General features: G+C 60.2%; 1 protein-coding gene across 1 annotated transcript; it reads right to left on the bottom strand.

Annotated features, from left to right (window-relative positions):
- Window positions 1-533: 533 nt before the first annotated feature.
- DNAAF5 (dynein axonemal assembly factor 5) lies at window positions 534-22,997 on the bottom strand. The gene is made up of 13 exons (XM_037137860.2): window positions 22,261-22,997; window positions 20,338-20,522; window positions 18,617-18,741; window positions 18,166-18,284; window positions 12,463-12,695; window positions 11,851-12,063; window positions 10,759-10,902; window positions 10,162-10,330; window positions 5,929-6,076; window positions 3,440-3,590; window positions 2,559-2,715; window positions 2,084-2,275; window positions 534-1,559 (listed from the first exon to the last, which is right to left on the bottom strand). The coding sequence occupies exons 1-13, from the start codon at window positions 22,856-22,858 to the stop codon at window positions 1,423-1,425; spliced, it is 2,571 nt and encodes an 856-aa protein (XP_036993755.2). The 5' UTR covers window positions 22,859-22,997; the 3' UTR covers window positions 534-1,422.

Raw genomic sequence — 22,997 nt, 5'->3', positions numbered from 1 at the left:
GGCATAATCGGCATTTCTAACAAGTTTCCAGGCGATGCTGAGGAAGGAAAGGCAGAGGATGCTGAAGGCAGAGAGCAATTAGGGAACTAATTCTTGGGCAAGACCAGGCCTGAGGACTTCCCAAATCCCTCCCTGTAGCCATCAATCATCAGAACTGGAGGGGACCCAGGAGGGTGATGACGTCAGTGCAGTCAGGAACACGTCCTGTGGGGCCTGGGCTGTGGTGACCCAAGTCTGCACTGCAGACTCAGACCCCACCTCTTCCCCAGGCCACTGGTCCCCAGTCCCAACACCCCAGCCTCCCCGAGAATGAGCCCAGGGCCTCTGGCTGCAGCCCCTGTGTTCTTGAGGGGAGCTGCTGCCCCCTAGTGTCCAGAGAGGGCTTGAAAATGAGTGGTGGCCACCGTGCTAAGTTGCAGGCCCCCCAGTTCTCAAGGCTGGCTTCTCAGTGAGGTTACAGTTAAGGGAAAAATGAGTGATTTCTGAAAAAATATCCATCAATTACCAAAACACACAAAGACAGGTATACAAAATGATTACAATAAATATTTTAATTAAGTTTCAAACACCAAAGCATAAACATTAATATTTGATTGTTGGAAAATACAGCATTTCCCCCCTTGTGTTAACATATGTATTTGGCTTGTAGAAATAAAAACCACTTACGGTGAAATTTTTCAGGCACTTGGGTGTAGAGAGTGCTAGAGAATAAAATACAATTTTACTTTACTGCTCTTTATAAGAGAGCAACTGAAATCTGATTAAACAGTCTCTTTTCAACACTGTCAGCATTAGTGGCCTAAACAAGACCTGACCGAACAGACCCACAACACACTTAAGTTCCAGTGCATCTCAAGTGGGGAGATTTCCACCAATGACAGTTCTTAGGGTCTCATCCCCTTCAGTCTGCTCACTGAAGTGTCTGGGGCCAGCAGACAGACACACAGACAGACAGAATCAAACAAAGGACGGAGTCTCCTTTCCATCTCTCTGGCTTTTCTGAAATGGTCAAGAACTTCTGCAGCAGGTGCTAAAGTGAGAGAAGCAGCAATCCCCAGCCTAGGAGCACACACGCCTTCAAAAAAGGGAGAGTGAGGACAGGTCGTGCTGCAGTGTGCACAGCTGACGTCCAGTTTTCATTTTGGGTGAGCGTGGACTTCTGGCAGCCTGCCGATGGCCTGCACAGACAGCCCATAGGAACAGGACCACCTGCTGAATATCAGTTTAGAAACTGCTGGGCGGCTCAAAAAGTGGAGGGCGGTTTTCTCAGGAAACACATTCTTCTGGCTGTCACAGTTTTCTCGTTCATGTCCTTGGCTGCTGTGAGCTGTAAAGACCACCAGGTTCACCCTGGTGGGGACGGGGGTCTGGTGTTCGAGCCCACCTGCAGAGGTGGTGCTGCCAGCCGGCCCCGCAGTGCGGTCACTGGGTGGGCGGCCCGGCTTGCACGTGCCGCAGGAGCTGCTCACAGCGAGTGGGCGAGCGGTGCTTGTGGACCACTGCCTCCGCCTCTCGCACCAGGAGGTCGGGGAACAGGCTGCCGCCGGCTTTGAGGACCTCTGTAAAACAGCAGACACCCCTGAGATGCCAGAAGCCAATGCAAGGCTGCAGAACTCAAAACAGTCTGGTACTGGTATAAAAACAGACACACAGATCAATGGAACAGAGGACTCAGCCCAGAAGGTCTGTTAATTTATGACAAAGGAGAGTCTATTAGAAAACTAGACAGATACATGCAAAAACCACGGAACTGGACCACCCTCTTACACCATATACAAGAACAAACTCAGGGGATTAAAGACTTGATTGCAAGACCTAAAGTCACAGAACTTGAAGGAAACCTAGGCAGTGAACTCCTGACATTGCTCTTGGCAGGGTCTTTTTAGGCATCTCTCGTCTGTCAACGGCAACGAAAGAAAACCAAGTGGGACTACTTCGAACTAACAATTTCTGCACAGCGAAGGAGACACCAATGACACCCTTCTCACTCAGCGTTTTATCTCAGAAAAAGCATCTTTCAAACACGTTACTCACGTCCGCATGGAACGGACTTCCCGTTAGTGCCAGTCATCGGCTCGCTTACCCAGGACGGCGTCCTGAATGGCGCTCTCGGGATCGTCCAGGTACACAAGGAGCTCCCGGTACAGGTGCTGGACGTGGCTCTGGTAGTAAGACTTCCCGGCGCCACTCCCGATGCACTGCAGCCAGCTGGCCAGGGCGGAAGCTGCCGCCAGCCTCACTTCGTGGGACGTGTCATCCAGCCGCTTAAGCAGCTCTGCAGGGAGGGTAGCACAGGGTGTGGGCTGAGGGGCCCCTGCCTGGTGAAGGCAGAACCCTGGCTGCTGTGGGGACCCCACCATGCTCCTGCTGGGCCCTGCCCCCAGCCCCATCCCTCTGTCTCCTCCCTCAGGGTAGCTGTTCAGTGGTGTGATGTCACAGCCCTGCCTGCACTCTTAGCACCAGTGTGACAGGAAGTCCAAGTAGCACTTCTCAATTTTCCTACAAAAGGAACACCTGTCAAATGTATACTCGTGCTTAGGAAAAGAAAAATGTCCCACCAGGATAAATCTTGATGAATTTGTCAGGATCGATTGTATCACCAGAGGCTTTTACAAATGCGTCGATGACTCGGCACGAAGTCAGTCGAGTCGTCTGTGAGTCCTCCTCCAGGGTGGTCAGCACCTGGGGAGCCAGCGTCTCCCGCACGTCCTGTGCCTGCGGTCAGTGTAAATGTTGATGTGAGGCACGCACCTGGCACGTGACTGCCTGGTGGCGACAGACTGCATTTTCGTGCAAGTAACACAGAGTCTGGGGCACTGTTTGAAATTTCTACATAAGCAGACTTGAACCTGTGTTTTAAAATCTAGATAATTTGAACAATTTTTGTTTAACTTGGTGAGCTGATTTCTTAAGAATCTATGACTCACCAAGCCTGACTGAGACCCGAACCCTATGTAGCCGCTCCTCACCAGGGTGGCTACCTGCAATGGCCGCCATCGTCTGGGGGCAGTTTAACATCAGTCCCAGCCGTTCGTGCACCGGGGGAGCCCCGCACCTGGTGAGGCATTTTCACCAGAAGAGTAGGGCACATGCGTTTACACCCTTTCTATTGCTTCCCTTGCCCCCCGGGGTCAGCCAAACAGGGAGACAACATGCATGATGCAGACAGCCAGGGCCGGTCCAATCTGCTTAGGTTCCTGCGATGAAAATCTGTCTTGTGAGGAGCAACATTCAATGTGTCAGCCTCAGAAAAACCTGAGATGGCCCAAGCAAACAAAACATGTGCCCCAGACTCTGCACCCCCCCACTGCTTGCCCACCAGGGTCCCCTTCACATTCCTGAGGGGCACACAGCACAGCTCTGGGTGCCTCCCCACTGCGGCCAGGGAGATGGGGTGAGCCCCCTGCCCCCACATGGGCCCGGGACGCCCAAGCCCGACCTGTGTGGCTGATAGCACGTCGCTGCTGACAAGTGTCCAGAGGCAAGACACGGTGGCCGTACGGATGGCAGCAGCCGTCCTCCCTGCTCGCCACTGCAGGTTAGGGGCCATGATGTCCTTTACCAGGGTGTCAAGGTAGCTGTGGAACTGCCTGCAGAGGGAGCACAGAGCACAGGGTCAGGGGCAGGGGGCTGCTCCCTGCGGAGGCGCCCGCCAAAGCTGGCTCCTCCTGACAACCTGGGGCCCAGGAGCCTACAGTGCTGCAGGGACTACACAGTCACTGCCCCAGCTCTGAGGAGGACAGCAAGCTACACCTGAGACACGTCACCAGGGGCGGCATCCATCACCCCCATGTGTGATGATTCTACGGAGACAGGCCCAAGGTCCTGCCCACACGGCCTCCACCTTGGTGAGGCTCCCGAGCGCAGTGACACAGGGAGACGCAACTGTCCCTCTGATTCACAGGGGACTTTGTCTCCATGGTGACCAACCACTGCAACGTGCCACTAAGACAAAAATGAAGAGCCCCAGCCTGTCACCTGGTGGTTCAGAACTGCAGGGGCCAGAGTTCTCAGCACCACCCAGAGACAATCCTCCACGTTGCTGACAGGCCCCACTGCCCCCACGGGCCTCTGCCCACAGATCGAGACATATTTTCCTGAACAAACAACTCATTATTTGCCAGCCTTGCTGCAAAGTGCATTTCGAAGGCTGCTCAGTGCTCTGGCCCCAGCTGTTGGGAACACCTAGGGCTCAGGCTGCAGGTGCAGGGCCGTGGCCTCCAGCAGGGGGTGCTGCAGAGCTGCTGGCGAAGGGGAGGCCGCAAACCTGAAAAGTGTGTTTGGCTTCGGATGGTCCGCACGTGTTCAGTGAGGTCTCCAATGTGCTGTAATATTTAGGCAGGGAGCTGTGGTTTTCTGGAAGGGATGCACAGGCGTGCTCTTCAGAAAGACCGAGCCCTGTGTCCTGTCTCCAAGGCAGTCTCCTAACGTGGCCAGAAACCACGTGTCTGAACTGCCCTTGGAGGTAATTCCGTGTTGGGGAGTAGAAGCACTGGACTTACAAACAATTCTCTTGTGCACAGAAAACACACGCCTGTGTGTGGGACAGGTGCTCCCCCCACCAAGACGAGGAAGCAGGTGCAGGTTGCAGCTTGCCTGCCGGCTCCTTGAGAACATGTTCCCGGGGGGCGAGAGCCAGACACGCAGGCACCCCTGCCCAGGGCAGGCACAGAGAGCCCGGGCCAAGGGCTCTGTGGAGAGAGCAGCCCAGCACTGAGCCCTGGTGTTGCCCCAGACTCTCGAGTCTGGGTGGAAATGCCAGGTGGGAGTCGCAGCCCCCACTCGCCCCCAGAGCAGAGCCCGTGGGGCTAGCCAAAGGACAGACACTCTGACAGACGAATGGGAGCCATGGTCCCCTTTCCACCGTTTCATTCCAATGAGTCGATGACACATTTTACAGTCATCCCTTTATAGCCCTGAAGCCCAAAACCTGGTGGTGGTGTTTTCCGACTGTGGAAACAGCCAACACCCCACCCACACAGCTGCACTGAACTACCTGCTCCCTCCAGCACCCATCTCTCTCAGTGCTGAAGCTCAGTGCAATTCCCTTCAGGAGCCTCGTCCAGACGCAGCAGACACCTGGCAGGTTAACTGTCCTTAGGGACGGGGACAGGGCTGGGCGCCGCTCGAGCGGACAGCCTCGCAGGTGGTCCAGGCGCGGGCCCGCCTGCTGCCGGGACGGCAGCCAGGGCCGCACTCAGCATGCCTTTATGGTCCCTGACGAGCCCGAGTCTCTGCAGACAGGCAGGAAGTGGAGTTCCTGCAATAAGACGTTTGGCTCGAGGCCCAACAGCAGAGAGCTCCTACGGCGTCAGGGGAAGAACAGTGAACAGCCCAGGCATCTGCAGGCAACACCATGCTCCCCCAACACACTCCCAACAGCGCAGCACGGCTCTGCGCTGATCAGCTCCCTCCCGGGATGGGTCCCTAGACAGCTCCCAGCATCTACCTGACCCAGACACAGGCTTGCAGGCCCCGCCCCACACCATCTCTGCTGACGGAACAAAGGGGCTGGGTGGGCCCCAGGGCTTCCTGCCCACCCCCCCACCCCGTTCCTTTGCTTCAAAGTTACGCAGCTGCAGCCGGTGCTGCTGCCTGAAAGCTCTTCCAAAAGCTTCCCTGTCCATGGTGATCCCATCAACTCTTCGTTCAGGTTGAAAGCTACCAAAAGGCTTTTAAACCTGAAGATAGCTAATGCATTAACCATTAATAGTTAATGTTCCCTGAAACTTTTTCAGAGTGGAATTTTAACGACTACAGCGACTTTGATTTAGTGCCTCCCTGGGTGGCACACTCCCTGCCCGGACCTCAACGTCTACCTGGGGCTGCAAGCTCCAGCCTGAGGCCATGCAGGGTGGTGGCGGCACCCCACCCTTGACAGTGTGGGGTGGGGGCAGTGTGGGGCGGCTGTGTGTGGGGGGCACCTACCCTTGGGAGTCCACAGTCTCCTTTGCTCTCAGCAGCGTCCGGGCCAGGAGGGAGAAGAGCTTCAGGCGCATCTGGGGGTCTCTGTCAGGCTGCAGGCAGCTCCGGAGGATGGGGACCAGCTGGGGCAGTGCTTCTCCCAGGGCAGGGCCTGCAACACAGAGCACCTGCTCTGCCCCTGTGCACAGACAGGGGGCGCTCCCGGCTGCAGAGGGAAGGTCCCTTCTGCAGGATGGGACAGAGGTGACTGAGAACATTTCACCCTCCGATTTTGCTAACCTACAGGTGGCACACACAAGGCCTGCAGGCCAAGTCCAGCCTTTCACCTGGTTTTATCTGGCCCAGCACCTAATTTCTCAGTGGCAGCACCGAGCTCCTTGCCCCTAGTTAAGGAGCAGTTACAGTTACACAGTCCTAATATTACATCTGGCCCTTTGAAGGCAACTGCAATGCTTATGGGCCTCCCTCCTCTCGTGACAATGAACTTGACATCCCATCTCTAATCGTTCGATTTGTAAACTTAGTTTTCCAAGTCCTTAAAAAATAAAGTCAACCAACGTGTTAAGTATCAGCCGAAATCAATGATATGAGCTGTTCCCTCTTTGCCCCTGACCTTGACGTCCTCCTCCCTCACATATGTTGGTTGATGGAGAACTGCTGCGTGTCCCAGGCGGCGCTTGAGGTTTCGAGCACAGGCCAGGTCCTCAGCGCCGGGAAACTCAGGGAGCCTCGACTGGGTGCAGACATGAGCTTCGAGCCACAGGACCCCCAGCCCCACCCTCACCAGGCCCGGTGCCCACTGCCGACTTCTAGTCTAGACTACGAGGGTCGCCTGACCCCCCTGCTCACAGCGCTTTGCTGATGCCGATGACTGCGAGGGCGGCAGGCGAAGTGACTGCAACCTCACATGTCTCCAACCTAGAGACTAACCCTCAGAACAGGGTCACCTGCAGCCGCGTGAACTGGAGACGCCAACGCAGCCATGGAGCGGGGCGCGTCCACACGGGCGAGCACCGAGCGTTCACTCAGGCATCCGGGCTTGTCTTCTCTCCCGTCTGCGCAGAGATGAAAGCTGGCGGCTCCCCATCAGAGGAGGAACTACCACCCATCCACCTGCTTCCTGCACAGCAGACAGGGCAGCAAGGCAGGCCCAGTGGGTGACCACTGTCCCCCGAGGCCGCCGCTTTGACCCCTCCACATGGCAGCCCCCCATCAATGGGGACATGCGTCCCTCTTGGCACTCCCGTCAGAGGAAGGAGGGAACCGCACAGCAGTGGGTGAAGGGGCCATCCCTGGGGACGCAGCGCATCCCTGGCAGGGGGCAGCTGCTCGGGGTCCCGCTGCAGACAACTCTTGGAGAAGGCAGGCCAGCAGTGTGTGGCCTGGACGCGTCATGAGAGGCAGTGACAACTCAGTGTCACCACAAATGAAAACATGTGGGAGAGTCGGCTGTGCCAGAAGCTGCCCCTCCCTGTGGCTGGCCCTTGCCATCTGAAAACTGGCTTTTTTTTTTTTTTGAAAAATTGTTTCTTGATATGAAGTAGGTCCAATGAGGCCTTTTCACGAACGGGGTTGGGCCAGGCCCCACGGGCGGGGTGAGGGTGTGGGTGGAGCCTGGAGTGGGCACAGAGGAGTGGGAGCAGGTGGCTGCTGTCACATAGATCTCCCTGGACCGAGGCACTGCACACCAGAACCGCCCTCATGGGCCCTATGCACCCCACCCCCAGGCCCATGGCCTCAAGGACCCGCCTACAGCCCAGCACCCAGGGCCAGGCTGCCTCCCTTTAGCCTTTGGTTTGGGTTTGTTGGTTGCCTCTCTTCACGCTGCGACCAGCTGGAAAGGCGCTTGAATCTCGCAGTCAAAGTCATTGTGGGTGGAGGGGATGGGCCACATGCCCCCCACCCACGGGCCGGGGAAAGGGCCGGCCGGCACGCAGAATGCTCAACAAACACACGCCCCAAACCGGAACTTGCTCCTTGAATGCTTCTGGGTGCCTCTGGGGCGTGACCCCCACTGAGGATGCATGGACGGCCATGGACAGACGCCTCCTGCTGCCAGCGGGACTTGCGCGGCACCCTGTCCCTCTGTGGGCTGCGGTGGCTGTCGTGCTGGGGACATCCTGCCAGGTATCTGGGCCACTTCCAACTTCTGAATGCGCCCCGAGTTGTTCTGACACATGGCTTTCTCCTTCATTAGCGTGATTTCTGCAGGCCAGCTTCTCATAAGTGTGACTGAGCTGGACAACAAGCTCAGAAGAGGCGGATGATTCTGGAAGCGTAAGCTCTGGCTGCTCACGGTGCTGCCGGCCACGCCAACTGCAGCTTCCTGCCACCACCACCGAGGGCGCGCCGTTGACTGTGGGCCTAATCCAACCCAGGGACGGTGGCCTCCCATTCAACCCCACCTTCCTTATCATGGGTGGGCTGTGTCTCCCACCTGCACTGTGGACACAGCGCCCACCTGCGCAGGGCTCACCCGGGAGCACAGGCCTCGAGCCCTGGGACGGGCTGGGCCTCTGCCTCTCCCCTGCTCAGCCCCCTCTTCTCCATGTGGAGACGTTGCACAATCAAACTGAGAGAGCTGCCTCCGTGCAGAACTTTCGCACGTAAGGAACTAAAGGAACCTGCAGGGTGAAAACCATGCAAATGCTCCATCTTCTGTTCACTGCAGCCGCATGTGCTCCGAACGGGAACTTGGAGAACACGGGGTAGCAGAGAACAGAGAGGAAAGAGGACGTCACCCACGCCCCCACAGCACGGCACACAGTGGTTACCTTCCTCTGAGGTCCACGCACATGCACGCTGACACGCCCCACGTGGGTGAATGCCATGCACACTCAGCCCACCCCGCATGCACAACGTGCGGAAAGTCTCAGAGAAAACACACCTGCGTTACTAAACTGCGCTTTCAAAACCAGCCACTTCCCGTGACCCTGTCAACACCTCCCTGGCGAGACGTGAGACGTGGGCCCAGACAGGTTTGTTTCCCCAGGTGTCAACCAGGTATGCTCCCTCCGTGAGAAGTACTTTTAAAGATTGCAAATTGGAACGGAAGGTTTCGGGAGACTACCGCAGGTGCTGCCAACTCGAACCCCAGCTTCCCTGCCAAGAACGCCAGCCTGCTCTCCCAGGTGCGTGTGCCCCGCGTCCCCACCTGCGCCGTGAGCACTGAATAACCTGACTTGTGCAACTGTCTGGGAAACATTCAGTAAACACTCAAAACTGAATACACCAGGCCCAGAAAGAAGCTGGGCAGAGGGGGTAGGGGGCTCCCTGCTCAGCAGTGTCTCTGCCCCCCCTGCAGACACTCTGAGGAGAGGAGAACGAGGCTACAAGGCAGGAAAGTGCGTTGGCCATGAGGGCCAGCGCTCGGCCTCCAGACGCAGAAACGAGGTTCCGCAGGAGGCCAACCAGGAGCCGTTCTGATTTCTTCCAGGCCTTTGGTTTCTTTCTTTGTCGGGCCCTGGGACGAACCGCTGCCAGGCCGCGGGCACTGTCCAGGGACCATGATTGATTGGCAGGTTGCCCAGCCACAACGACGGCAGGGACCTTCCTAATCGAGAGCTGCCACAATACCTGCCATACCCAGAGGTGAGGGAGGGGCCGGGAGGGCTCAGAGCCCCACTCTGCAGCTTACAGGACCCAGAACTGCTGTCACACTTACACAGGGGCAAACTGACTTTCCTCACCTGGACACAGGACAGGCAGGGCAGGAAAGTAGGCCTGCACTTGTTCACACAAGAAACGCGATGATTCACAAATAACCCCAGAGTGGGCTGTTTCACACCCTCACAACTGTAAGTCCGCTTTGCCTGCCTCGTATGCAGAAAATCACTTAAATTTCTTTGCTAAGAACCTCCCTGAATTTCGGTGCATGCATACTGCCTGTGCCAGAGAACCGGACGTGGCACCACTCGCCCCATGGACAGGCCTCACTGGGTGCTGGTGGGGGACCTGTGGGAAGGGGGGGACCCAGGGCTCCCGCAGCCAGCGACCACCATCTGCTGCTGCCGGGCACTACACAAGCCCAAGACTGGCCTGAGGGTCACAGGCAACGGAGGAGCCGTGAGCACCTGTGCCGGGCCGACCTGGCAAGCTGCAGTCCAGCTCCAGGGTGGCCTCCTCAGCCTTCTGCATACTTGTTCCACACAGTGGCAGTGACTGTGAGTGGCTTTTGAACAGTGGCCTCGGTGCAGCACACCCTGCCGGGGGCACTCTGCTTTGTGGGGGGCTCACCTGCATGGGCAACCAGCTCGCTGAACTGCAGGAGCTCTGGGGAGTGTGCGGTCCAGTCAGGCTGGGACCCGGCCAGCCACTCCAGGAGGGGCCCGGTGTGCTCACGGTAGAGGTCCTGGCTGTCACTTCCGCCCTCTGCTGCGGCCAGCATGTCCACGGTCTCCTGAACCTGCAAAGTGTGAGGTATGGGCTGGGAGAGTCCCCTCCCCACTCTCTGAGCCCCCACCCTGCCACAACCTGTGGGGGTGACCAGGTGAGCCATGTCCCCGTCCCTGCGAGAAGGAACAGAACGCAAGCCCTCGGAAGTGAGTCCTGGCAGGCTGGGGCTGCAGACCCAGCTTCCACTTGGATTTCCGCTCACGTGAGGTCAAGGCTGGCCGCACCCCTGGTTAGGAGGCAGACCAGCAGGCAGCCACTGAGCACTCAGTCTGTGAGAAAGGCAGCCGCTCCCCAAGTTGCCCCAAGCCGTCCTTATGCTCCTGTGGAGCAGAGCTGGGCATGACCAGGGGAGCTTCAGGGCTCTAGACAGATGTAAACGACGTTCAGAGGTGGGTGCCAGCACCCAGGGAGCAGGGCTGGAGCATCCCGCAGGCTCACCTGGTTGCCGAGGCTCGCAGCCCCTGGGAGCGCCATCACGGTCAGCAGCACTTGCAGGAGCGGCAAGCCGCACCCCCGGCAGTCCTCACGGCTCACAGACACCAGGGCCCGCACACACAGCAGCAGGTGCTGGCCGTAGCGGAGCTGCAGACAGAGTGGGGACCTGTCAGCTGTGGTCCCAGGCCACTCAGGTCATGCAGCAGTGCTGGGCCTCGGGGTCCAGCGCCCCAACCCCCAGGGGCTTGTGTATACAACATGCAACGGAAACCAGGCTGGAAGTTAATGAACCTGTGTTACTCTTGGTGACAGCTTCCTAGGTTTTCTCTAGTGCTTTTAAAAGCTCTCACGTGTCCATGACCCTACATGGTCACACAGACGTGACCAGTGAGGTGACTCGGCCCGAGGGTCTGCTTCAGAACAGCCCAGGCCCCACTGCACAGGCCCAGGAAAGGTGGAAGACGTCAGGCCAGGTGAGGACTCGAGGGGCGACCTCAGAGGCTGGGAGGCGGGTGCCAGGGGCGTTCTCCTGACTCACGTACATTTTGAACATTTCCGTGACACTCTGTGTTACTGAACGTAAACACACTTCCGTGGCACGCACTGCCTCCTGGAGCAGCTGGTGTGGCCCACTCAGGCCCGGCCCCTGCCTGCCACGGCCACCCAACCCCCGTGAGCCCTGGGTCGGGGCTGACATCCCGCCTCTGACTTCCTGCAGCCAGTCCCTTCAGGCCTGGGGTGGGTGGGTCTGGGAGGGTGACTGGTTTCTGAAGTGACCCCCAATCCACGTTTAAGGCGCAGGCGTCCTGGCCACCACTGCTGGTCGGATGCACTGCCTACGCCCCAGTCATCAACAGTCATGCCCTGGGACAACTTGTACAATGGGGGACACCAGACTGCTGACTCAGGGGCACTGACCTCTGCCCCATAGGTTGTCAAGTAAAAAAAACAACCAATGCAACCGCTGTCCATATGAACAAGCCAAAATCACACAGCACTTTTTGACTAATAAATACGTGGCTGCAGTTTCAGCAGTTTATGGGCTGGAAGGTGAAAGGCCTGAGAATCACTGCACGCCCGTCCCCTTGCACTCACCTCCTCAGACCCCTGCCGGACGTGAGTCCCCGCCAGCTCTGTGGCGATGGCCCTCAGGTGCGGCTGCAGGGTTTCCCTCGGGCAGCCCTGGACAACCGCAGCGAGCACCAGGAGGCCGGACGCAGAGGGCGACTTCTTCAGCATTGGCCAGATGAGCTTCAGGATGGCCTCCGGGCTGACGAACGTCCCGATCAGCTCCGCGCACCGCGTGCACTGTGGGGACAAGCGGGTGAGGGCACGGGCCAGGGCGTCTGGCTGGGCGATCCTGGTGCACTGGAAGATGCTGCTGAGACTTGAGGGGGCTGCTGGGAGGGGCCTGGGCTGCCCCCAGAAGGGTGGACTACCCCACCCCCAGCTTCTCCAGCAGCAAGTGGGACTAGTGGAAGGGCTCCGTCCCTGCGGGGTCCCTAAGAGGGGCCCCAGGCCCTGCAGTGCAGCTTTGAGGATGCACGGAGGCCTGTCCCCGGAACTGCGCCCTGCGGCATCATGGATGGAGAAGAGCACTCGCCCTCTGGGGACTGGCGGTGGCGCCAGCGTGCGGCTGCAGGAGCCTCACCTGGGTCGCAAACCTGCCCCCACCCCAAGTCTGTGCGACTGGAAGAGGCCACTCACGCTGCGCACCACGGCGGGCTCCTCGTCCGCGCAGGCCAGCAGCAGGGTCCGGAGCAGGACCTCGAGGTGCTGCGTGGCGTGGTCCTCCGCGTGCAGCAGCAGCACGGCCAGCAGCTGCGCGGCCTTCACCCGCGTGGCCACCACCCAGTCCGTGATGTCGTGACAGATGGCGGGAAGTATCTTGCAGAGGTTTCTGAAGACGAGCTCCCGACAGCCCAGCCCCGGGCGCCGCTCTGGATGGAAAAGGTAAAAACCAACCGTGAAATTCAGTGTCTCGGTGGCTGGTGCAGAAAAAGATGCATGGTCCACGTGGCAGGACTGCGGGCTCGATTCTGAGGTCTTAAAAATGCAACTGGCTCGAAAGCAGCAAAGACAAGGTGCCCCGACTCACGCCAGGATGCTCCCAGCAAGGTGTGCGGGGCAGCTGCCCTGCTGACAGGACCGTCACTGAATCCAGAGGACAACACCTCTGACCTGACAAGCCCCCCGTGCTGGTCTCACCCTACGCTCCCGCCCTTGCCCCACGCAGCCCCCGGACCTGCTGGCATCGCAAACTGCCCGCTCTAGGATGCTCCTGACAGGCAGACAGCACAGCATGTGCCTTTTCACCTGGCTTCTTTCACTCTGCAGTCATCTGAGACCCTGCAGGGCTGAGCAGCCCTCCAGGACACAGGGCTCCCGAGCTGTTGGCAGGGCTGAGGCTGCGACAACCGCCAGGGCGGGTCTGTGGACACTGCTCTCACGTGTCGGGGTGGGTGCCCTCAGGCCGGTGGCCAGTGCGAATTTGTAGAGTTTAATGAACTGCCAAATAACTTTTCCAAAGTGGCCGCACGGTCTCATCCCGCTGGTGTGAGCTCCGGCTCCTCGGAGTCCTCCCCAGTGCCCCCCGTGCGCGGTCTGGGGTGGGCGCCAGCACAGTGGCCAGTGCTCCTCCTGCTTTCTCTAATGATGAATCACGGAGCCCCTCTCATCTGCTTACCTGGCAGCTGCATGTCTTCATCAGCGAAGTGTTGTCAAGCCCTTTTTGGCTACTAAAAAAAATCAGACTTTCTTTTTTCTAACCCTCACAAGAGGACAGTTTTTTCATTGCTTTGTGAGACAGAGGGAGAGAAACGTTGATGCCAGAAAGAAGCATCCATCAGATGCCTCCCACACACCAGACCCAGGACTAGACCCACCCGCCTGCGGTTACAGGACTGCGCTCCAACCCATGAGCCCCACTGGCCAGGGCTGGACTGTTTCCTGACCGTTGGGTTTTAAGCGTTCTCTCTATTCTGGACACAAGTCCCTGCCTGTATAATTTGCAAATATGTTCTCTCAGCCCGTGGCTTCTTTCATTCTCTGAATGAGGTTTTCACGGGGGAAGGGGGGGGATTCATGTTGATGAAGTTTGACCTGTCAGGTCATTCTCTCACGGAGGGGGCTTCTGATGACGGGCCTACGGAAGCTCCCCTGACGGAAGGCCATGCAGGCTTGTCCTCGAGGGTCCACAGCTTTCAGTCTCCCCTCTGGGTCCACGGTGGGTCCTGGTCACATCTGAGCCTAACTCGTGGACTGGGTCCTGTCCTTGCTCACCGCCCTGGCTCTGGACCTTCCTCCCATGTCCGCTGACCACGTGTACACGCCCACGGCAGCCTCTCTTCCTTCCTGTCATCTTCGCGCTGAAACCACACCGGGGCTCCTGGCCTCTGCCCTGAGCAGCAGAGCCGCAGCCGAGCCCCCTCACCCAGTGGGTTTTCCAGCCCAGGCGCAGCTGCGTTTTGTCTTTATGTGCATTTCGCACGTCTGCCGTCATCTGGCCGGCAGGCGCGAGGCTGTGCTCACAGCAGAGCAGGCACTGTCACACCAGCTGATCTCAACCACTCCGGCTCCATCCTCAGGGTGAGTTCAAACTTCTGGCACCAAAATGTCTGAGGTCATGGTTTCCTGAACGTCCAGTTTAGCAGAACTGAGCCTTCTTTCTCCCGAGTGTGAATCCCAGGGGCTTCCCCATGTCACGCAGACAGTAAACAGAACCTGAGGTGTAAACAAATGACACCTTATTGCGCATGAAAGCTGCTGTGAACCAACGGGACCCGTGGAAAGACTGCTTACCATGCAGGGCGCCTGTGCAGTGGCCAGGGGCAGATTCACGCAGGGGCAGCCCAACTGTCAGCCAGTGACATGGGCGGCATCCCAGGGGCTCCTCGCTTCTCAGGGAAGCGCTTCCTTTCAGGGAAATTCAGGGGTGAAGTCAGAGCTATGGCCCAGGTGGTGGCTGGCTGCCAGTGGCATTTGTCTGCACAGGGCAAGAGCTCACCTGTGTCTGCAGCCTTGGGTCCCTGTCTCCTCCTTGGGCGCAGGAGTCCTTAGGAAATGCCCAGAGACCGCACAGCCTGCCCACATGGGCCTGGCCTGGTAGGTTTGCTGGAGCAGCATCACGGAGACACGCCTCGTCCCATCATGGAAACTTGCACAAATGCTGAGGGTCTGCCAACTGGCAGAGCTGCACCAGCACTGTCACAGCCTTTTGGGGCGCCCACACCTCGCCCAGAGCCGTCTGCAGTCACACCCCTGCCTCGCCCCCTACAGTTCGGTCTTTTCCAGATATTTCAAGTACATGAGCTGCTTTTATGAGGTGTGATGTTCCTGAGATTCATCCACGTTGTGACACTGCACCAGAACTTCATCCCTTTTAGGGCCAAGTAACTCCCGTGTGTGGAGAGACCACGACGCACGCGTCCACGCCTCTGCCAGTGGCCCCCAGCCATGTCCAGCTGGGCCACTGCGATACCCTGCTGTGGACGCGACTCGAATGCCCCAGGTAGCCAGTCTCTGTTCTGCTGCGCACCAAGGTGGGTGTTGGGAGCACACAGGGAATGAGCGAAGCCGTCTCGGGAGTCATCACGCCACTCTCCCTCGTGGTGCCTGGAGGTCTCGTTCTTGGCACCTCCCAACTCCTCTGTGGTGTCGACTACTTTTGGCTGAGAAACGACGTGAGGCCGTTACCCTGCAGCAGTAGCAGTGGATGTAAGTCCCAAGGATGCACCTGTGGCACCCAGGTGAGTAGCGCCACGCCCGAGTCTCCGCTCCGACAGCCCCTCACCACACTTTCACCTGCCAGTGGGCAGGTCTGCGTGTGTCGGCATGTTCTGCAGGGCGGTGGCGGCCAACCACCAAACTCAAGGGCATCACCCGCCCTGCACGCAGAGCGCCTGCTCGGTGCATACAGACCGTGTGCACAGAGCACCGCCCTCATGGGGCGCCTGAGAGAGCCCCACTCAGAGCACAGGGGGCCCCACCGAGTGTCTGCCTGCCGCCTATGGCCACAGAGCCTTGCTCGTGGCACGCGCAGTGCCCAGCACAGCCGTGGTGCTGCCGGTGCTGATCTGTGCTTTTCTCCTCCTGCCCTGGTGCATAAGCTCGAGGACCCTGCTGAGTGTTCATGGTGACACTGCCTCCTGTGTTCTACCCCGTTTTCCCACTACCAAGTAATGTCTCCTAACTCTGAAGTCACGTTCAGAGCGGCTGACTCGGGGCTTCACTGCAGGTCTGTGTGGGCCCGTCACAGGCCAGCCCCGCACTCCCAACGTGCTCTGCATGGTCCCTGCTGCGTCCGGGTGCGGGCCTCCCTTGGAGGACTGCGGGCCACAGCGCACGTGCCAGGCCTTCAGGCCCAGCTCGGTGCGGGCACAGCAGTCTCGGGGAGCTCAGGGCCTCACCCCCACCCCCTCACTTTGTTTTATAAGCATGTCTCTCCTGTCTCTTGGGTCAAGGAAGGGTCAGCAGGAAACCCAGACGGGAAGGTCAGAAGCATATGGAACATTAACTCAGCTCATGGTTTGCACAGTCAGACTAAACGTCACTTAACTGCAAGCAGAAAAACAGACCATCGATTTCCTAATGTGTTTACCCAAGTCTAGCGGCAGGTCTGCCTTGACTGAGTTCGCAAGCCTGCACCACTGGCAGGCGGCTCCGCCATGCACAAAGGCAGGGCCCCCAAGACAGGCCTAGCGATTGCCCTTCCCTGTGCACACGTGCTGAAGGGCCGGCCGCCCGAGAAGGGTGCTGCCCACAGTAGGCAGTCGCCATCTTCCTCACACTTGGGGCTCGGACCCTGCCTCCCCGGACACCTCGCCTCACCCCCCCACCCCATCTTCTCCACACAGTGGTTCTGATGGCTCCTATGTGGGCGCCCGGGTGACACGTGCAGCAGGAGAGGCCAGCCCGGGCCCCAGGGACAGGTGGGCACAAAGGCGGCCCTAGGGCGCCACTCCCTGCCACCGCAAGTTAAAGCCACCAACTCTGTTCTCCTGTGTCATGAGGTCGGGCAAGCCACGCGCCGCTGTGAAGAGAGGCTTCCTCTCCACTCGAGCGTCACCAGGGAAAACCGTCTCAACAGGAGGGTGATTTCAAAGCAGAAGGGCCCCGGAAGGCAGTCGCCCCCGACCTCAGGCAGGCACAGCCACAGACAGCTGTGTGGCCTGTCCTGGCGGGCCATTTGGTCAGGTGACTACTGGCCCGTCTTCCCAGCACGCGGCTTTGTTCCAGAGCTGGGGATTTATCCCACTGTTGTGACAGGAAGCTCAAGCCTCATTCCCTGGGGAACGGGGAGATGGGCCTGATGGGACCTGACCGGCTGCACCCTGCTCGGTCAGCAGGCCCGAGGCTGGAGCCCAGTGTCTCCCAGCAGCGAGTCATCACCTCGTCAGAGCTGACTGTCCAGCTGCTTGAGTCTGCACTTCAGCCACAGTGAGACCATCTATCTCACAGGTACTTGCTGAGCCGACCCCGAACTGGTCCAGGCACACCTGCTCCAGGTGCCGCGCTGCAGGCACAGACAAGTCCGCCCTCGCGGAGGGAAACAGGGAGTCGAGGGTCTGCTCAGAAGCAGCACAGTGTGTGCTGCAGGAATGGGAGGCAGGGGAGGGGGAGCACAGTGCCCACTGGGGCCGCCAGGTGGGGACGAGCTGAGGACAGGAGAGGAGAGCAGCACCTCATGAGCCTGGCAGAGGACTGGGCCCAGCATGTGCACGGCAGCCTTGACACCCCTCGGCAGGAGACGGGCTGACCTGACTCGGAACAGGGACGGAGCACCGGGCTGGACCGAAGGCAGCCTGTGTGCAGCGTGTGAAGCAAGCCCACGGAGAGACGCTCAGCGCCCTGCGAGGGCGTCACAGGCCACGCCCGCCACTCAGCCTGCCACACACCCACAAGGAGGCGACACACCTCACCTGCCACCGGCCGCAGTGCCTGGGATAGCCTGTGAGTCCGTGCACACACACACACACACACACACACACGCACGCGCGCACACGCCAGCCCCGCGCCCACCACTCCACTGCTCAGTACCTGCCCCAGAGAAGGACACAGGCCACAAGACCTGTGTGCAGGGGCTGACTCTGGCCACACACACTGGGAAGCGGCCAGTGCTTCCCAGCTGACCACGTCCTCATACTAGGGACGCACCTGGGCAGGGTCTCCGTGGGAGCCAGGGGCACATCTGTTGTGGCCATTCAGACCGCTGCAGAGGCCCCTTCAGGACAGAGCTGGCCCAGGGTGTGGAGGACACCACAGGCCACCGGGGAGGCTGAGAATGCTCGTCCTGCCCACAGAGCCTCCCAGCCCTTGGCTGCCACAGCCTGGGCCGGGCACTGCTTCCTGCGTGGACAGAGGCTCTCCCTGGCTGCCCCCCGTGTCACTGTCCTGGGGGAGGCCGCGCACCTGGAGAGGGGTGATGGGCAGGAGGGGGAGAGGCGAAGTCCAGCTTGTCCTTGAGGTCCTCCTCATTCTCCTTCTGCCACTGAAGCCCCACCTTCTCCCAGAGGCTGGCGGCCTCATCCCTGCAGGACAGACCAACAGGACAGACAGACCCCATTAGGGAGGGCCGGGTGCTGAGAGCGTCCTGAGAACTTGCCAGGAGCCCTGCTGGGCGTCTCACGGCTTCACCGACAGCTGCCTGGGCGCACACGGGGCCCAGGGCTTACCCAGGGGAGCCACGTCTGAGCCCCAAGCCCCGTTTGGGCCTGTGCTCTCACAGCCCGCTGACCGCAGGGGGTGAGGCACGAGGTGGCTCCGTGAGAGGCTCCGAGCAAAGGCCACAGCTGATGTTGGTGACGGCTCAGGAAGGGCAGGCCGCTGACAAGCGGCACTAGGACACGCGCGTCACACTCACGCGATGTGCGGCATCTCGTCGTCGAGGCTGCTGAGCAGCAAGGGGAAGAGCTTGTGGAAGAAGGAGTACCGGTCCCGCAGGTCCAGCAGCCAGCCCCCCACCACGCGTGTCACCGCCTGTCGCACCTGCCAGGGGCAGAAAGCACAGGCTCAGCCAGGAAAGGACAGCGCCGGGGGTGCGTGTGGGCACGGGCACGGCTGCCCCACTCCCCTTCCCGCAGCCACTTCGGGCACTCGCTCAGCTCGCGGGCCATCTCAGGCCTGGAGAGGAAAGGCTGGGGCCACGGTCAACGCCCCAGCCCGAGTCCTCTGGGCGTGGGCCTGACCCTCAGAACCTCGCACTGCAAAGCTAGAAGGTGTCTGCAGCCTCCTGTGTGGGAACCAATCCTCTGGCCAGAAAGCCAGCGCGGTGCCCCCCTTCCACGTCCTCAGACATGTCCTGGAGACCAGGTGACAAAGCTGCAGGGGAGAGTACCAGGAGTGGACGGCCCACGCTCCCCATCTGTGAGAGTGGCAGCGTCCCAGGTCCTGCCCGGCGCGGGGAGCGCACATGGAACCAGTGACCTCCTGGCAGGCCTGCTGGTGCGAACTGGAGGTCATGCAGCCCAGGAGGCCGAGTTTGGAGAAGCTGTGAGTCAGTGAGAACAGTTTCGACCACGAGAACACTCCTGGAACAGTAAGTAGCAAGAGTCATACACTGGAGTTCCAGAAACGTTGTCTCCACGGAAAACAGAACAGTGACCTCAAGGGCACACAGCCATCTGGTGGTGTCCCGGCTCTCAGATGGCCACAGACCCTCCCGACGCTGGGGCCAGGGCCACATGCCTGTGACTCACACTTTCCACAGTCGGTCGAGTATAGAGTGCTGCCCTCACAGGGACGCTATTTAGGGAGCACGGCATTCACGCCAGGTGCAGAGAGCTGCTCATGGCTGTTTCTCAGGGTCACTGGTACATCTGTATGTTAACATGGAACTATTTTGAGAGTTCCTCCACTGCCAGGGGTGGGGCCTTGCCAGCACCCAGAGGCCACAAGGCACCTTCCTCCTGGGGGACCCCTGCCTGGGAGCACCCCCCCCCACACACAGGTCCCCTTCGTGTTTCCTTCCATGGGTGGGGGCAGCCTTCCCCCTGCTCCTTGTGATGTGTGAGAAGCCAACATGTCCTCTGACATGGCTCCTGCCAACAAGAAAGTCAGCACTCCCTCTGCATCTGTCTGCAGGCCAGCAAGACCCAAAGCCTAGTGGAACAAGTCCCTCCGCTTCTCCCCGACCCGGACTCCCAGCCACAGCGACTTCCTCACTAAGTCTGCCCAGTGGGGGTTCACCAAAGACGCTTCTGCAAACTGCAGGCCAAGACTCTTCTCCTGGGAGGAAAGGGTCCTCCTCCACCCCCCGGGATGAAGAACAACACATGGTCCTGGCCAGTGTGGCTCAGTGGACTGAACACCAGCCTGCAAACTCAAGGGTCGAAGGTTTGATTCCCACCCAGGGCACAGGCCCAGGTTGCGGGCCAGGTCCCCAACAGGGGGCATGTGAGAGGCAACCACACATCGATGTTTCTTTCCAACAACACTGGGTCACGACATCTCACCTATACCCAGTGTCCCAGAGAAGCGAGCCGGGGCCCCTGGGGCTAAGGCGAGGACATCTGGTGCCATGGGAACACCTTAACAAAGAAGAGGGAGAGGTGTCACAGTCCCACACCCTGCAGTTCCCAGTACCTGGGGGACGTCATCAAAGAGCCGCTGAGCAAAGTGAGGAAGCACGTCATCCACTGACTTCCCACTGCCAAACTGGATCACCGTGCCGGTGGCCTCGATGACAGCCACACGGACCTTCCAGTGCTGGTGGGAGATGCTCTGCATCAGGGGGCCGACAAGAGACTCCGACTGCATGTGGAAGTGGTCTGCAGGGCAGAGAAGGCCACGGTCAGCAGGGCTGCTCCCAGGCCCCTCCGCCCGGCCCACTCCGGGGCACCCAGGACAGGCCATGGCCCCTGGGGCCTCCTTCTTCCCCACCCAGGTCCCTGTGGCTCGGTGTGGGGACCGACACAGGAGCGGGCACGTGACCCAAATGGCCACAACTGACGGTAAGGAAGGGGAGGGCCTGAGGGGGAGGCTGACCAAAAGGAGGACGCCGAGCCAGGATAACACAGTTCACACCCCAGCCTCTGGCTGTGCCCAGAGGCAGATGCCCAGCACTAGGGCGGGTCCTTGGCCTGGCCAGGCTGACCATCCAGTTGTGCCGCTCTGCCCTGACTTGAGACCCATCTCTAGATGGCTATTTCAGCGACTCTTTGGGCACATTCTCACTCTCCTGCGGCCCAGGGTGATAGGCTCCAGAGGACAGGCCCTCACCCCGGGCAGGCAGGCCCAGGGTGGTGGTGGGTGGGGTGGTGCTTTAAGCAGAAGAAACAGCCCTTCACTCAGCACTCAAGGAGCCCGTCCTCCCAGAGGGCAGTGGGCACCGTGCCACATGCTGGGGGTACAGCACGGATGGCCCCTCCCTTCCGAAACCCCCAGTCCACTGAGGGAGCACACCCACTGTGGCCAGGAAGCATGAGCAGCAGCCCCCCTGCCCCAGCTGTGCAGAACCAGGGACAGGCGGTGGAGGGCCGAGGGGAAGACGTTAACAGCTGTGACCCCCACCGGCCTTCTGCAGCCCATCCTATGCCCTGCTCCCTGGGAATCCATACCACTTGAATCCACACTGGAAACAACACCACCTAGCGCCCCATTCTTCCTTCGTCTACTTCTCTCTCAACCCTCACTGAATTCCACAGGAGATCCTGCCGGCTCTCCCTTCACAATGGTGGGCCCATTTTCCTGTCTGTTAGCCGACTGCCCTGCCTAAGTCCAAGCCAACAGCATCTAAATTTGGACTAGTTATGTCCCCAGCGGCTTCTGCAACCTCTCACCGCCAGCACCCTAGGACAGGCCCCTCCTCCACACCCTCCAGGGCTCCCTGCGGCACTTAATTCCACACTCTACTCCCGCCTGCCCCGCCCTCTTCCCTCTGGCCTCCTCTTCACTCCTTATCTGCCAAGCTTATTCCTCAAGGCTGGGTCCCCCCTGACCGCCCTTCCCCCAGGTTCCCCCTAAGGCTTCTCTCTTCCTGAAAGCCTTCCCAGCAGGACTGGGCAGGTGCTCCCCTCCCACTTCCTACTCCAGCCTGATGCCATGAGCAGGACTAACTGGGGAGGCAGATGCTGGGGAAAGGGACAAGTCGGGGTCAGATTAGTGTTTCTAAAATAACGGAGAAGAGATGGGTGGGAAGCAGGAGAAAATCGAGCTCCCTCCATTTGCCAGGAGAGCAGTCCAGGCCAGAGGGCAGTAAGTCAGAGGGCAGGTGGGCACCAGAGAGAACTGGGGATGAAAAGAAGGGACAGGCCTGAGCAGTGTGTGTCCAAGTGTGGTCCTTTCAGAATCTGGGTTAGTCCCCTGTTGAGGGGCGGGCCCACGTGAACTTAGTAGTGGGCTCCGCATTTTGAAAACCGTGAGAAGTGAAAGCGTTAGGAGGAAAGAAAGCCCAAGAAGGGACTGCAGTTGGGGACCAAGCAGGGGCGGCCCAGACAGGTGTGTGGGCGAGATCCGCCTCCCACCCCCGCCCGCAGTCCTGTCTCCTCTCCCCCGCGAAACAGACACCTGGCGTGGCGCGCGCCAGGACCGCCGCGCACTCGCAGCTCTCGCGACGCACGGCCGAGAAGGGGTCGAGCAGCGTGCAGCGCAGCGCGCGCACCGCGTCGTCCAGGTGGGGCGCGAGCGCTGCACCGCCCAGGTCCACCGCCAGCCGTAGCAGCTGCACCAGCGCTAGACGCAACTCCTCGCAAGCCTCAGGCGGCGGGCGGCGCGCGGGATCGGGGCCTGCCAGGCGCGCGGCGAGCGCGGGAAGCAGGCGCGGCAGGGCGTCGCGGGGCCGCGCAGCACGCCGCAGGCCCAGGGCCAGCAGGTGCGCGGCCAGCGCGCGGCAGCCCTCGGCCGGGTCCGCCAGGCAGCGTAGCAGCCGGGGCAGCAGCAAGCGGGCCCAGGGGCCCTGGAAGGCGGCGGGATCGGCGGCTGGCGCGTCGGGCCGCGCCGCCTCCAGGGCGCGCTGCAGCGCCTCGAGCGCACGCCGCCGGCCCAGCTTGCTGTCGGCCTCCAGTCCGGGCAGCAGGCGGCTCAGGGCTCGGCTCAGCTCCGCCGCTTCGGCCGGCTCTGCCGGGCCTGCGGGCGCCGCGGCCTCCGCCGCCACCAGAGCCGCCATCTTCGCCGCGTTACCGGTCGCCTTGGGAGACCGGCGCTTTTACGACGGCGCGTCGCGGATGACGACCCGTCTTCCGGTGGGCTCGGAACGCAACTTTATTGGCGTCCGGGAGCGCGGACAGGACGCGAAGTTCCCCGGC

The sequence above is a fragment of the Artibeus jamaicensis genome, unplaced genomic scaffold (genome assembly GCF_021234435.1).
Source record: "Artibeus jamaicensis isolate MK-2021 breed Jamaican fruit bat unplaced genomic scaffold, CSHL_Jam_final scaffold_3151, whole genome shotgun sequence".
Taxonomy (NCBI): Eukaryota; Metazoa; Chordata; class Mammalia; order Chiroptera; family Phyllostomidae; genus Artibeus; species Artibeus jamaicensis.
Note: the sequence above shows the minus strand (reverse complement) of the source record. Positions and strands in the feature narration are given on the sequence as shown.